A 15,287-nucleotide genomic window follows, 5' to 3' on the forward strand; every position below is an offset into this window, starting at 1 on the left:
CTGGATATAAATACACTCTTTCATTACTAATTTTTCAAATGCTTAACTCAGTCTTTGAAAAATCCATTGAAGTCAGACATTATAAGTTCATCTTAGGTTGGGTAGTCTCTGTGGCTTTGCGTAAGTTTTTGTATTTTTCTCAGGAGATTGATAAAGAATGCATAATTATTTTGGTGATTATTGTATGTATATTAGCCGCCAACGTGTTGCTTGAGTCGCACTATGTCTATCTGTAGCACAGGTTGTATTTTTCTAACCTTTGTAAATGAAGCACACTGCAAAACCCAGCTTCTGGGTGCATTTTGGTGAGTGACCTCCCATTTAGACTGAATCCCAGAATTGTAGAGTTGAAAGGGACCCCAAGGGGCCATCTAGACCAACCCACTGCAAGGCAGGAATCTCAACTCAAGCATCCCTGACAGATAGCCTTCCAAGCTCCAGTGAAGGGAAGCCCATTGTTATGTACTGAAGTTCTCACCCTGGGCCAGCAGGGGGATACTGTAGATAGTTATGCAAATGAAGGATCGAAAGTGACGTTCAGTGATTGGATAGTTTTAGAAAGTTGCTACAGTAACGTTATACTGGAGCTCTATATAAGCAGGCTGACTGAGCTCTTCAGTTCAGTTCTGTTCTGGCCTCTGAATAAACAAGAGCTGTTTGGAGAATCGCTGTGTCGTCTGATATGTTCACCCACAATTTAACACCCACCATCACTGTTGAACAGTTCTTCCCACCAGAATGTCCTTCCTAACATTGAATCAGAATCTCCTTTCGTGCCATTTGAGTCCGTTCGTTTGGGTCCTTCCCTCTCAGCCACCTCTTCTCCAGGCTAAACATAACCAAGTCCTTCAATTGCTCCTCATAAAGGCATGGTTTATTCCCGCTGCGTCAAAGTCTCTTCCCACACCGGTTTGTGAAATTTGGCTTTCATGAAACGTTTTGTTGCCCTTATGTTTTCTAAATTCTCTGCTCTCCACTTGGAAAAATACCGCATTTTTTGCCCTATAAGACTCACTTTTTCCCTCCTAAAAAGTAAGGGGAAATGTCTGTGCGTCTTATGGAGCAAATGCAGGCTGTGCAGCTATCCCAGAAGCCAGAACAGCAAAAGGGATTGCTGCTTTCATTGCGCAGCGATCCCTCTTGCTGTTCTGGCTTCTGAGATTCAGAATATATTTTTTTCTTGTTTTCCTCCCCCCAAAACTAGGTGCATCTTGTGGTCTGGTGCGTCTTATAGAGCGAAAAATATGGTACATCCTTTGTACTGCTCCCTTTGATCCGGCATCCCCAAACTCAGCTTTCCAGCTGTTTCTGACTACACCTCCCATCATCCCTAGCTAACAGGACCAGTGGTCAGGGATGATGGGAATTGCAGTCCCAAAACACCTGGAGGGCCAAGTTTGTGGATGCCTGCCTTTGATTCATAACTTTGATTACATTTTCTCTGTTGTTTTTTCGCATTTTTACATTGATAATAATAATAAAAAACTTCTAAGAAAGAAAAAAACACAGAGAGGGGGGAGGGTAAAAAGCTTGGACCACTGTCAGGGGTGATGGGAGTCAAGAAACCAGCAATATAGAATCATAGGCTTGCAAAGTGGGACACCCAAGGGTCATCTATTCCAACCCTCTGCAATGCAGGAGTTGCAGCAAAAGAATCACTTTCTGGGCAAGAGACTTTGGGCACAACATACAGCTTACAGCTTGGGAGAAGTTATGGAATTGTGATTTAAAGTTCACGGCATGTTATACGCTGCAAGAAAATATATATGCGCTGCATATGGAAAGGTTGTACCGATGGTATTTAACTGCTAGTAAATTAGCAAAAGGGACGCGGGTGGCGCTGTGGGTTAAATCACAGAGCCTAGGGCTTGCCGATCAGAAGGTCGGCGGTTCGAATCCCTGCAATGACGGGGTGAGCTCCCGTTGCTCGGTCCCTGCTCCTGCCAACCTAGCAGTTCGAAAGCACATCAAAGTGCAAGTAGATAAATAGGTACTGCTCTGGCAGGAAGGTAAACGGCGTTCCCGTGCACTGCTCTGGTTCGCCAGAAGTGGCTTAGTCATGCTGGCCACATGACCCAGAAGCTGTATGCTGGCTCCCTCGGCCAATAAAGCGAGATGAGCGCTGCAACCCCAGGGTCGGTCATGACTGGACCTAATGGTCAGGGGTTCCTTTACCTTTACCTTAAATTAGCAAAAATGTACTGTATAAAACATGCTCAAATGTACGCTGGAATTGTAAGGAAAACGAAGGCACCTTTGACCATATGTGGTGGAATTATAAGTCAGTAAAAGGATTTTGGGAAATGATATATAAAAAAGCCTGAAGCCTTCCTTTTAGGAATTCTAGGTGCCCAGATCCCAAGTGAGCAGAAAAGACTATTTATGTATGCAACCATGGCTGTGCGGATGTTATTGGCCCAGAGATGGAAAGAAGATAAAGTCGCTATCAAAGAAGAATGGCAGATGAAGTTGATGGACTATGCTGAAATGGCTAAAATGACCAGAAGTTCCAGAAATCAGGAGGACCAAAATGTTAACGAAGAACTGGGGAAATTTATAACTTACCTTAAAGACTGTTGTAAACAGTTAAAACTGTTAGTAGGATTGGAATAGAACTTGTCGTTTAAGGTTGAATTCTGGAAACAATGGAAGAGGGTAAAGGGTTTGGATGATCATAAAAGATGCGGGAGGAATTGACTAATAATAGGACCCACAAAGGGGAGGATGGAAGTTCAGGAGATTCCTTGGAATCTTGTTTTTATGATTTATGTTGGATATATCTCTGTAAAATTTTAATTTGAAAAACCAACCAAGCAACCAAATAAATAAAATAATCACCTTCCAGCTGCCGTGTTTTGGTCGGGTGCCAAGTAAACACTCTGTATTTTCTGATCCTCATCAGAAAGGCCCCCCTTTTTGCCACTTACATTGCAGAGCAGAATAAATTGCGGCAATCTCCTGCACTGTCATTATTTCCTATCCATTCTCTCCCCCACCCCCACTGCCTCATGGGTCAGTCATTTGCCTTCCTTTCTGGTTGCCAATAAGCTCTGAGCAGAACTCCCGTTTCGGCCAAACTTTTGGGGTTTATCAGTGTAACAGAGAAACCGGTCATTCTCTCTCCCTTCCCTCCCCATATTCCACATCCTCCTCCACATATTCCACATCCTCCTCCACATATTCCACATCCTCCTCCACATATTCCACATCCTCCTCCACATATTCCACATCCTCCTCCACATATTCCACATCCTCCTCCAGCCCTCCATGGCTGATTATTGCCCCTTCCTTGGTCACTGCAACAGGAGGGACCACCCTTTCCTCATTCTTGGTTTTATTATATTTTTCAGAACCGGGAAGGGAGTTGCTGGGGGAGCAAGAGGCAGGCTCGTTGGTCCACGGCGGTTCTGGCTTTGCTGGGCCACGGGGTCCGGCGGCTGTCCCTCGCGGCCCCCTCTTTCCACAGCCTCACCGCTTGCAAACGGGTGACCACCATGACCCTCTGCATGCAGAGAGGGCAGGTCTTGCTCCTGGCTTGGGTGATGTGCCAGAGGTCGATGCACTTGCTATGAAATGCATGCGAGCAGGAAAGGACCTTCAGGCTGTCCCTCTCAACGTACTTCTCCAAGCAGATGGCGCATTCCTGGTACCTGGAGCTGGGGAAGGAGAAGGTGAGCAGCTCCCCCCTGTTTCCTTGGAGGCGGAAGCTTCTCTCCACCTTCCACCTGTGGCACCTCAACAGGTATTTCTCAATGAGCAATGCGGCTATCAAGGCGGACACCGGGATGCAGAAGAACCAGAAAGTGTGGAGAAGTGAAAGCTGAGAGCAGGGCCCGGGCAGCTGGATGTGACACCTGCAGGGGTGCGAGGAGGAAATTCGGGTGGTCCCAGAAGCCACCTTCCAGGTGAAGTGGAAGTATTCGGGCATCAGGACCACCGAATTCAGCTTCCCGGCGCCATGGAGCCGCTTCAGGATCCTTGAGGCCACATCTGTCGTGAACACAGCAGGGATATGGATGTGATGCATGGTGTCTGGCTCTCTCACCATGCTCACGAGCGTCTGGGAGTCGACGTTGTAGATGATGGCAGCGTGGAAGCCAGCTTGCTGGGCGTGGAGGACCTTGGTGGTAAAGGAACAGTTGTACCGGCGGATGAGCACTATGAAGGCTGAAGAGGTGTTGGGTGGACCTTCGATGGGGTGGCAGGCGTTTGCGGGGCTCGCTTCGACCAGGGACCCCGTGAGCCCTTCCGTGGGGAGCAGGGGCCCAAAGAGAGCGGGCAGGGCCCTGAAATCGAGGGAGGCGGAGTCGTGGCTGTGGACGGCACGGATGAAGGCTCTCCCCGCTTGGACTTGGAGGACCAGGAACATGGCAACCACGCGGGAAGGTGGCGGAAAGAGAAGTCGCATAGCTGGTGGTGCTTTCAGAGATCTTAGGGCTGTGCTGAATCCTACCAGGAAGGTCAACGCAACTGGGGCTGGCTTGAAGGGGAGCTTTGCAAGTCTCTAGAAGAGGAGCTGTTTCCTCAAGATGTTGACCTGCGTTTCCATGAGACTGAAGCGTTGCGGCAGAGGTGAGAGGTAGATCTGACCAGGTGCTTTCCCCTTTCCCTCTGCCCTCTCAACAGGCTGGGCCTGCTGGCTTCTCCTAAATGATCCCAGCCACTTCCTCCAAGTGGCCTCCTAGAACTTTCTCCCTGGCCCTTTGTGACCTCACCGTCTTGCCTTTCTCAACCATCACACCTGTCTCTCTCCCCTCCCCATGGCTTCTAGGAGTTAGTTCACTAAGCCTGTTCTTCCTGCAGAGCTGCAGATTGACTCATCCAACCATCCCATAACTCTGCCCAGATTCCCCCTTGGACTGGCATAGGACCCCCTTTCAGCCTAATAATCTACCATTCTACCCTGCCCATCTGGCTGGGCCTCCCCAGCCACTCTGGATGGCTCCCAACAGAACACCAAAAACACAATAAAACATCAAACATTAAAAACTTCCCTAAAGGGGACTGCCTTCAGATGTCTTCTAAAAGTCATCTGAAGGGATGACTTTCCTTGACATCTGATGGGAGGGCGTTCCACAGGGCGGGTGCCACTACCGAGAAGGCCCTCTGCCTGGTTCCCTGTTACTTTGCTTCTCGCAGGGAGGGAACCGCCAGAAGGCCCTCGGAGCTGGATCTCAGTGTCCGGGCAGAACAATGGGGGTGGAGACACTCCTTCGGCTTTCCTGGGCCAAGACCATTTAGGGCTTTCAAGGTCAGCACCAACACTTTGAATTGTGCTCGGAAACATATTGGGAGCCAATGAAGGACTTTCAGGATCGGTGTAATATGGTCTTGGCAGTCGCTCCCAGTCATCAATCTAGCTGCCACATTCTGAATTAGCTCTACATTTCATACCCTCCAACATCCCTCAGGTGGAAACAGGGGCATTTTTCACTCACCCCCCTAACTGACCCTTCAAAAAAAAGGTAAAGGACCCCTGACAGTTAAGTCCAGTCATGAACGACTCTGGGGTTGCAGCGCCCGTCTCGCTTTCAGGCCAAGGGAGCCGACATTTGTCCGCAGACAGTTTTTTAAGGTCATGTGGCCAGCAAGACTAAGCTTGGTGGTGGCAGCGCTGGCGGGGGGAAACAGGGACATTCGTGATCAAATCGGAAGCAGGGACAGCTTTTGTTAAGTTGTGGGTGAACATATCAGATGGCACAGTGTTTCTTCAAACAGCTCTTGTTTATTCACGGGCCAGAACAGAACTGAACTGAAGGATTCAGCCAACCTGCTTATATAGAGCTCCACTACAACGTAACTGTAACAACTACAAAGCAACAGTAACCACTTTCTGTAACTACCCAATCACTGAACGTCACTTTCATTTCCTTATTTGCATATGCGGACCTGAGTGAAAACTATAGTATCGTCCCGCTGGCCCAGGGTGAGAACTCCAGTACATAACACTTTTCATAATTCCAGGACTGTCCCAGGGAAATTGGGACACAAGGAGGGTTTGCTAACTCTTCTGGAAAAGTCAGAAATTCTGTGGGATAAACATCTTAGAATCACAGAAACAAGGTGGGGCTTTATCAGCACCCAGCCGCACCATGATTGGTTTATGGGGAGGGTCTCTTAAGGAATTTCAACTCCTCTCAGAGAAGAACAAACTATCCATTTCAGTCCCTCTCCATTTCTCTTTTTTCCAGTCTTATAACCAGTTCTCCAGCAATTTCTGCAGCAATCTGCAGATTTGCCTTTTTAAAAATCTCTGCGTCAGAATATAGCAACTATGGAGAAAACCCCACACGGTTTGAAATTTAGACAAGTGCTAGGACCTCCAGACTCTTTTCACGTGGCTTGGCATTCTTTAATTTCATATACAGTGAATGTTATTTTTCCAAGATCACTGTAGCCATCAGCTTGGCATATCTGGCGATTTTCTTGGCTTTGAAAATTATTTATCCGTTTAACAATCCTCTCCAAATAAGCACTTTTCCATATGTAGTTTTGACTAACTACAAGACAATTCTTGCAAGCAATGTCTGCTAACGCATTTTTGTATGTTATCTTCACCAGAATATGTATTTTTATGCATGCTTTCCCCTGTTGCTGTCGCTACATTTAGCTACTATCCCAGCTCTTCCCCAGACTCAAGGACCCCAAGGAAGCCTTTAAAAATTAAAACATGGATAAAGTCCAGAAAGCTAAAAAACATACAAAAGATAATAGCTAAATATCAATTACTGTGGCAGAAGCAAAGCAATACAAAAGCAAATCTGTTAAAACGCAGATAGCAAAGGCAGCCCAATACTATTTTTGAAAGCCCTTTCCTTAAAAAACACCCAGTCCCCCACAGCCTGTCGGAATAAAGCAGTCTTCACTTGCTGGCAGGAGGATAACAAAGATAATAATAATAATAATAATAATAATAATAATAATAATAATAATAATAATTTATTATTTATACCCCGCCCATCTGGCTGGGCTTCCCCAGCCACTCTGGGCGGCTTCCAAAAAAATACTAAAATTAAAAGAGGGAGACAGTCTCGCTTCTCCAGGCAGGGAGTTCCAAAGTTGCCTTGGAGCCAAAGGCTTGGGGGAGAGGGGTGCAGGACAGAGAGAATTTTTGTAAACACTGTGTTATGTACTAAGCTTGGATCCTAGAGCAATAGGCAAGTAGGATCCTAGAATGCAACAACTGATTGGCCTGCAGGAAAAGACCAATCAGGCTCCAGGAGGAAGTTAATCAGCCAATCAGACGGGACTCATTGTGTAAATAATGTATATAAAAGCCTGAGGTTTGGGGGGCAACTCAATCACTGTTTTACAAGCTGCAATAAAGAGCATGAAATGACTACAGGACTCCACGTATATTTCACACTGGTTGGTTGGAGACCTGGATCACAAAATTGGGAGAAGTGCCATGTTTCAGTTCTCATACTTTCAAGAAAGTTCATGTTGGATGGATTCAGCTTTTATATATATATATATATATATATATATATATGCTTTCGTAGATTTTCACGGGTACAGGAATGCAGGTTTTGGTGTCCTCGGGTGTCTTCCCGTGTAAAAGTTGGGGTGTCTAGGCGACGTTTCGACGAGGTCTCACTCGTCATCTTCAGGCTGGTGCTTTCGGCTTCTTGTTACTGGAACAGAGCAGGATCTCAGTGTTTGAGTTCCTATAAATACTGTTGAGGGGGTGTGGTGTATAGCCTCCAATGTTCTGGGCAGAGAGGAAGTTCCCAGGCTAGTGTGCCTTTTCTTCTTTTTGTTCCTTTCTTCTTTTGTTCCTTAATTACTTGAGGGATATCTTGAGTGATTTCTTGAGTGATATCCTGAGTACCACTTAGGTGGGTCATTAGGTGTGGATTAGTTGCTAAAGTCTTTGTGTCTTGACCTCTTGAACTTTGTACAGCCATCTTCTCAGAAAAACTCTTCACAAAGTTCAAGAGGTCAAGACACAAAGACTTTAGCAACTAATCCACACCTAATGACCCACCTAAGTGGTACTCAGGATATCACTCAAGAAATCACTCAAGATATCCCTCAAGTAATTAAGGAACAAAAGAAGAAAAGGCACACTAGCCTGGGAACTTCCTCTCTGCCCAGAACATTGGAGGCTATACACCACACCCCCTCAACAGTATTTATAGGAACTCAAACACTGAGATCCTGCTCTGTTCCAGTAACAAGAAGCCGAAAGCACCAGCCTGAAGATGACGAGTGAGACCTCGTCGAAACGTCGCCTAGACACCCCAACTTTTACACGGGAAGACACCCGAGGACACCAAAACCTGCATATATATATATATATATATATATTGGTTTTTAACATACAAAATTATAAAACGTACCACACAATTTATCACAAATACATTCTTATTGGACTTCCATCAACACCGTCTTAATCACTTCTTATGCATTTCCTAGCTTACTATTGCCTTTACATCTCTTAACATATCATATCTCCTTATCCATTTTTGCAATATTTCTAATATTATTCCTCACAGAACTTCTTGCAAACCTACAAACGCTGTCTGGTCGTCACAAATACTTTTCAAATAATCCGTAAATTTACTCCAGTCTTCGGTAAACCTCTGGTCCCGCCGGTTTCAGATCCTTCCTGTTAGTTTGTCACGTTCTGCATAGTCCATTAATTTCATCCTCCATTCTTCCATCGTTGGTAATTCTTCTTGCTTCCATTTTGGGGCCAATAGTATTCTTGCTGCTGTTACTGCATATAGAAAAAGCTTACATTCTTTTCTATTTATATCGTTTCCAACGATACCCAAGAGAAAAGCTTCTGGCTTCTTTATAAATGTATATTTCAACATTTTTTCCAACTCGTTATATATCATCTCCCAGAAGCATTTCATCTTTTTGCATTCCCACCACATGTGATAAAATGTTCCCTCTTTTTCCTTACATTTCCAACATTTATTACTAACTTTATACATTCTTGCTAACTTCACTGGTGTAATATACCATCTATACATCATTTTCATCACATTTTCTTTTAGTGCATTACATGCAGTAAATTTTAAGCCTCCCTTCCATAGTTTTATCCAATCACTCAACTGTATGTTATACCCAAAATCTTTGGCCCAATGAATCATAACCGGGATGGAGTAAGCTTTTAAATGTGAACTGAGTCGAATTTCCCTCCCCTATGGAGATGTTCTATGGGGTGAAAGCAGGAGTTTGCGAGGCAGAGGTGGTTTGCTTTTAAAGCTTCTTCCTAAACGTGCTCCACCACGTCCCCAATCCGTTCCCATCCATCCCATCGCATTACGGAGAGGGTGTTTGATTTCTTCAGCTGTCAGGAGCAAAACTCTGAACTTTTGTCAGATTACCCCAGAGAGCTGTGTTTGCAGCTTAGTTGTTTGGTCTCTCTTTACAAAAGTGCAAAAACACCTGAGGGGGGAGGAGACGAGACATAACGCGATGGAGACACACACTGCGCCGAAACAAGAGATGTTTATGCAGAGGGAAGGCAGGGGAGGGAACAGTCTAGGCCGGGACTGCAGGGAAGGAACAAAAGGCGGGAAGCAAAATAAGACAATGGAAGGATGCAGAGAATGATTTGCTCAAAAGAAGAGATCCTCCAGGAAATAAGAAGGGCCTGGCTGCTGGACCCACATCTAGACCCACATCTTTTCCTCAAAGTGGCCAACCAAATGACCCAAAGGATATTGGAGGGGGTTAGACTGCATGACCCTCAGGGTCCCTTCTAATAATAATAATAATAATAATTTATTTATTTATACCCTGCCCACCTGGCTGGGCTTCCAACAAAACACTAAAATACAATAACCTATTAAACATTAAAAGCTTCCCTAAACAGGGCTGCCTTTAGATTAGTTCGCAAGCACGTCAAAGTGCAAGTAGATAAATAGGTACCGCTCTGGCGGGAAGGTAAACGGCATTTCCGTACGCTGCTCTGGTTCGCCAGAAGTGGCTTAGTCCTGAGGGCCACATGATGCAGAAGCTGTAGGCCGACTCCCTCGGCTAACAAAGCGAGATGAGTGCCGCAACCCCAGAATTGGTCACGGCTGGACCTAATGGTCAGGGGTCCCTTTACCTTTAATGCATCAAACATTAAAAGCTTCCCTAAACGGGGCTGCCTTCAAATGTCTTCTAAAAGTTTGGTAGTTAATTTTCTCTTCAACATCTGGTGGGAGGGCGTTCCACAGGGCGGGGGCCACTACCGAGAAGGCCCTCTGCCTGGTGCCCTGTAATGACTTCTCGCAATGGGGGAACCGCCAGAAGGCCCTCGGCGCTGGACCTCAGTGTCCGGGCTGAACGATGGGGGTGGAGACGCTCCTTCAGGTATACTGGACCGAGGCTTTAAAGGTCAGCACCAACACTTTGAATTCTGCTTGGAAATGTACTGGGAGCCAATGTAGGTCATTCAAGACCGGTGTTATGTGGTCTCAGAGGCCGCTCCCAGTCCCCAGTCTAGCTGCTGTATTCTGGATTAGTTGTAGTTTCCGGGTCACCTTCAAAGGTAGCCCCACGGAGAGTGCATGGCAGTAGTCCAAGCAGGAGATAACCAGAGCATGCACCACTCTGGCGAGACAGTCCATGGGCAGGGAGGGTCTCAGCCTACGTACCAGATGGAGCTGATAAACAGCTGCCCTGGACACAGAATTGACCTTCGCCTCCATGGACAGCTGTGAGTCCAAAATGACTCCCAGGCTGCGCACCTGGTCCTTCAGGGGCACAGTTACTCCATTCAGGACCAGGGAGTCCTCCACACCTGTCCGCCCCCTGTCCCCCCAAAACAGTACTCCTTTCTTGTCAGGATTCAACTTCAATCTGTTAACCGCCATCCATCCTCCAACCGCCTCCAGACAACTCTACAATTGTGTGATTCTGTGATTTGAGGAGCCCCAAAGCAGGACCTGAGCGTGATGCCACACTTCCTAGCAGTGGATATCCAAATGTTTACTGCCTCTGGCAGTGGAAGGAGCAGGTTGCCACTCTGCTCAGCGATCACGGATAAGTTTATCATCCTCCTTAAGTTTCCCTAATCCTCTTTTAAAGCCACCCTCATTTCCTCATGCAGGAATGAGTTTGACTCTGCACTGCATGAAGAAACGCTTTCTCTTATCTGTCCTGAATCAGCTTCACTCAATATCCACCAGTTCTAGAGTTGGGAGAGAGGGTGGAAAACGTTCCTCTATCCACTTCCTCTGTGCACACATTCACCATGCCCCGTCTTAATGGCCCACCCCCCATGTTAAGCTAAAAAAACCCACCCAAACAAGAAAACCCCAAAAAGAAAAAAAAAAGGGTAAAGGATCCCTGGGCGGTTGTTGTTGTTTAGTCGTTTAGTCGTGTCCGCCTCTTTGTGACCTCCTGGACCAGAGCATGCCAGGCACTCCTGTCTTCCACTGCCTCCCGCAGTTTGGTCAAACTCATGCTGGTAGCTTCGAGAACACTGTCCAACCATCTCGTCCTCTGTCGTCCCCTTCTCCTTGTGCCCTCCATCTTTCCCAACATCAGGGTCTTTTCCAGGGAGTCTTCTCTTCTCATGAGGTGGCCAAAGTCTTGGAGCCTCAGCTTCAGGATCTGTCCTTCCAGTGAGCACTCAGGGCTGATTTCCTTCAGAATGGAGAGGTTTGATCTTCTTGCAGTCCATGGGACTCTCCAGAGTCTCCTCCAGCATCATAATTCAAAAGCATCAATTCTTTGGCAATCAGCCTTCTTTATGGTCCAGCACTCGCTGTGCTGGTCCCGGGGGGAAGGTACCGTGATCGTAGTCAGAGTTCCCCAGATGAGAGGCGAGGTCCGAAACAGGGAGCCGGGCGGGGAGCAGGAACGCTGGGAGGTCAGAAGCTGGGAGCCGGGCGGGAACAGGAACGCTGGAAGGTCAGGAGCAGGAGGCCGAGCAGGGAACAGGAACCCTGGAAGGTCAGGAGCAGGAGGCCAGGCAGAGAACAGGAACACTGGAAGGTCTGAAGCCAACAACGACGTTGCTCCCGCAACCTGGGACCGGGCTGACTGACCTTTATCTTCTTCTAAGGCCAGGGGCGGTCCCGGCCCCCAGGAGCCCCGCCTCCTCTGGCCTTAAGGCGAGCACTCCTCCTGGGAGCAACCAGTTCCTTCGCCTCTCTGCCCTAAGCCTCTGCAGTTCAGGAGAGGCCGAAGGGTTACTGGGCCCCAGAGGAGGCTCACCTGTAGACACTGAGTCCTCAAGCACCTCTGGGGCCAGAATGGTCTCACCTGGTGCCTGCTCCTGAGGATCTGACACAGGTGCAGGCTCCTCAGAATCTAGGCCTTGCCCCAGTTCAGCCGGCCCTGGAGGCGGGGACTCCTGTGCAGGCTGGGATTCCTCTGGTTCAGCCTCTGAATCGGAATCCCAGGCCATCACACTCGCTTTCATAAAAGTGACTCTGGGGTTGCGGCGCTCATCTCGCTTTCAGGCCAAGGGAGCCAGTGTTTGTCCACATACAGCTTTCTGGGTCATGTGGCCAGCAGGACTAAACCGCTTCTAGTGCAACGGGATACTGTCACGGAAACCAGAGCGCATGGAAATGCTGTTTACCTTTCTGCCACAGCCGTACCTATTTATCTACTTGTGCTGGTGTGCTTTCGACCTGCTAGGTTGGCAGGACCTGGGACAGAGCAACGGGAGCTTGCCCACGTCATGGGGATTCGAACCACCGATCTTCCAATCGGCAAGCCCAAGAGGCTCAGGGGTTTAGACCACAGCACCACCCTTCCTCATAGGAGAGTTGCTCCAGCCCCTTGATCATTTCAGTTGCCCTTTTCTGAACCTCTTCCACGTCTGTGTGAACCACCCACCCACAATTTGCAGGGGATGCTTGATTTGCTTTGCTCCACCCCCAGAGCACAGGGAAGGATGAGTCGGTGTCTCTCAGGTGGGCTATTGGCCAGCGAAGAGGGAGGTTGCAGCAGGCCGACAGAATTCTTCCCTGGTGGTCACCAACAAGCCAGTCGTGTGGGATTAGCCAACCACGGCTTGATTTGGAATTTGGGGCACAAATTCCACAACCGGTACCCAGGACTGTCTGCCAGTGTGGTGTAGTGGTTAAGAGCAGTGGACTCGTAATCTGGTGAACCGGGTTCACTTCCCCGCTCCTCCACATGCAGCTGCTGGGTGATCTTCGGCCAGTCACACTTCTCTGAAGTCTCTCAGCCCCACTCACCTCACAGTGTGTTTGCTGTGGGGGAGGAAGGGAAAGGAGAATGTTAGCCGCTTTGAGACTCCTTTGGGTAGTGATAAAGCGGGATATCAAATCCAAACTCTTCCTCACTTCCACCACACTGCAGGATTTCTTGCCCCCAATTTGGAATATAAACAGCCAGGTGCTTTCAGACTGCCCTTACCTCATTGAACTATTTGACATCTCACCTGTTTACCAAGGTGTCACCCATCCACCTGGGTTCACCTCCTCCAAACCGCCAGAGCTTCCAAGAGACATGCACTTTTATTTATTATTTTTTTAAAAAAAAAGAAGAAGGGGAAAAAACCCACCCAAACCCTGGGCACACATCTGTACCTAATTCTGAAATGTAAACACAGAATCTCAATAAAAGGAAGGGGACAACGGCTGATGTTTGGGAGAATTTTGTTGTTTCTGATATTTCGTGTTGGGCCTCCCTGCTTCCGTCTCCTCCTCCTCTCCCTTCATCCAGCGGTATCCCGCGTGGCGGGCCTAGATCACAACGCCAACCTTCTGCTTGCAAATGGGGCAGGTCTTCCCACTCCTGGGCTGGATGAGGAGCCAGGTGTTGATACAGGTGCTGTGATAGGCATGGGAGCATGGCAAGATCTTCAACTTCTCTCCCACCTCGTAATCTGCCATGCAGATCACACAGAGGTCGTAGCTGTCGCCTCTCCTGAAGGTCTTCACCCTGATGCCTTGTCTCCGCCGGTACCACTTCAAGCATCCGGCGAAGACCAGGCCGCTGACTGCCAAGCTCAGGAGGATCACGAACCCAAACTCTCGGAGGAATTCCACAATCAGTTGTTGGGTGCAGTAGCCCGGCCAGAACTGCAGGTAATGGTGAGCTGGGTCCCAAACGGAGATGTGCATGTCATCATCCCAGCAGGGATTGTAATAGCCTTGAGGCACCACTGTCGTGACCTTCGTGCCGTTCCCAGAACGCACCAGCCCCCTCAGCACCTTGGAGGCTGACCCACCAATGAAGAGGGACGGAATCAAGATCTTCTTCTCCTTCGGACCTTCTACCTCAACAGCCATGCTCACAAGCAAATCAGAGTAGAAGTTGTAGATGACTGCCGCCCGGTAGCCAGCTTGCTGGGCGTGGAAGACCTTGAGGCCAAAGGGACATCCATACCGACGGATGAGGGCAATGTAGCCCAGCGGAGACGTCTTCGGGACCGGAGGGGCTACTAGGGGTTGGCAGGCATTTGGAGGCACCACCTCGACAAGGTAGCCCGTGAGCCCCAGTTGGGGGAGCGGAGGGCCGAAGCAAGCGGGGACAGCTTTGAAATCGAGGCAGGTGGAGTTCTGGGTGTAGACCAGGTAGACGAACGGCTTGGCCAAGGTGACCTCTAGAACCAGGGAAAAGGCCACCAGCGAAGGAGGAGAGAGAAGCGAGAGCTGCATCTTGGAGGTCACCTTCCGTGGACAAGGATGGTGGGGTGGCGAGCTTGGTGGGAAATCCAGGTCTCACCTGCGCATCTTGGAGAGCTGGGTTGGGACCACGGAGGCAAGGCCAACAGCAAGCCACACGCTTCTCACAGGGACGCTTCCTTCTCCAGGACCAGCTTCCAAAAGAGCTTTTCAATCATAGATGTTGGTCACCTCCCGTCCACACACTTCCCACCACTTGCACCTCCGACCTTCTCAGCAATAGTTGTTTGGAAACTGCCTGGCCCCTTATGACATCACTCACTGACTACATCTCTGGCTGGTGAGCAGAGGAAAGATGGAGTGAGAGCAAACAATGTCATGGGACTCTCACACAAACGTAAGGAGAGCCTGGCTGGGTCAGGCCAATGGTGGCATCCTGCTCAACATCCTGTTTTCACAGCGACCAACCAGATGTCCCAATGGGGAAGCCTGCCAGCAAGACCCAAGAGCCCCCTCCCTTCCTGTGGTCTCCAGCAACTGGTTTTCAGAACTGCCTCCAGATGGATGCAGAGCATAGCGCTTGTGGCTAGCAGCCTTTAGATAGTCATGAATTTATCTCAGCAACTCTTCCCGGTAGATCTTGCCCCAATAAGGCAGTTGTGAATGCTGTAAGTCTCCTCCTTTCCACAGCTCCTTAAGTCTCCTCCTCTCCTGGGTCCTTCCCAAACA

General features: G+C 48.5%; 2 protein-coding genes across 2 annotated transcripts; both read right to left on the reverse strand.

Annotated features, from left to right (window-relative positions):
- Positions 1-3,317: 3,317 nt before the first annotated feature.
- On the reverse strand, positions 3,318-4,763 carry LOC309361057 (E3 ubiquitin-protein ligase ZNRF4-like). Its single transcript, XM_081896010.1, has one exon. The coding sequence runs from the start codon at positions 4,406-4,408 to the stop codon at positions 3,347-3,349; it is 1,062 nt and encodes a 353-aa protein (XP_081752136.1). The 5' UTR covers positions 4,409-4,763; the 3' UTR covers positions 3,318-3,346.
- An 8,806-nt stretch (positions 4,764-13,569) lies between these two features.
- LOC309361085 (E3 ubiquitin-protein ligase RNF167-like) lies at positions 13,570-14,946 on the reverse strand. Its single transcript, XM_081896034.1, has one exon. The coding sequence runs from the start codon at positions 14,589-14,591 to the stop codon at positions 13,674-13,676; it is 918 nt and encodes a 305-aa protein (XP_081752160.1). The 5' UTR covers positions 14,592-14,946; the 3' UTR covers positions 13,570-13,673.
- Between the last annotated feature and the right edge of the window lie 341 nt (positions 14,947-15,287).

This window comes from Podarcis melisellensis (assembly GCF_964234715.1).
Source record: "Podarcis melisellensis genome assembly, chromosome: 18".
Lineage (NCBI taxonomy): Eukaryota > Metazoa > Chordata > Lepidosauria > Squamata > Lacertidae > Podarcis > Podarcis melisellensis.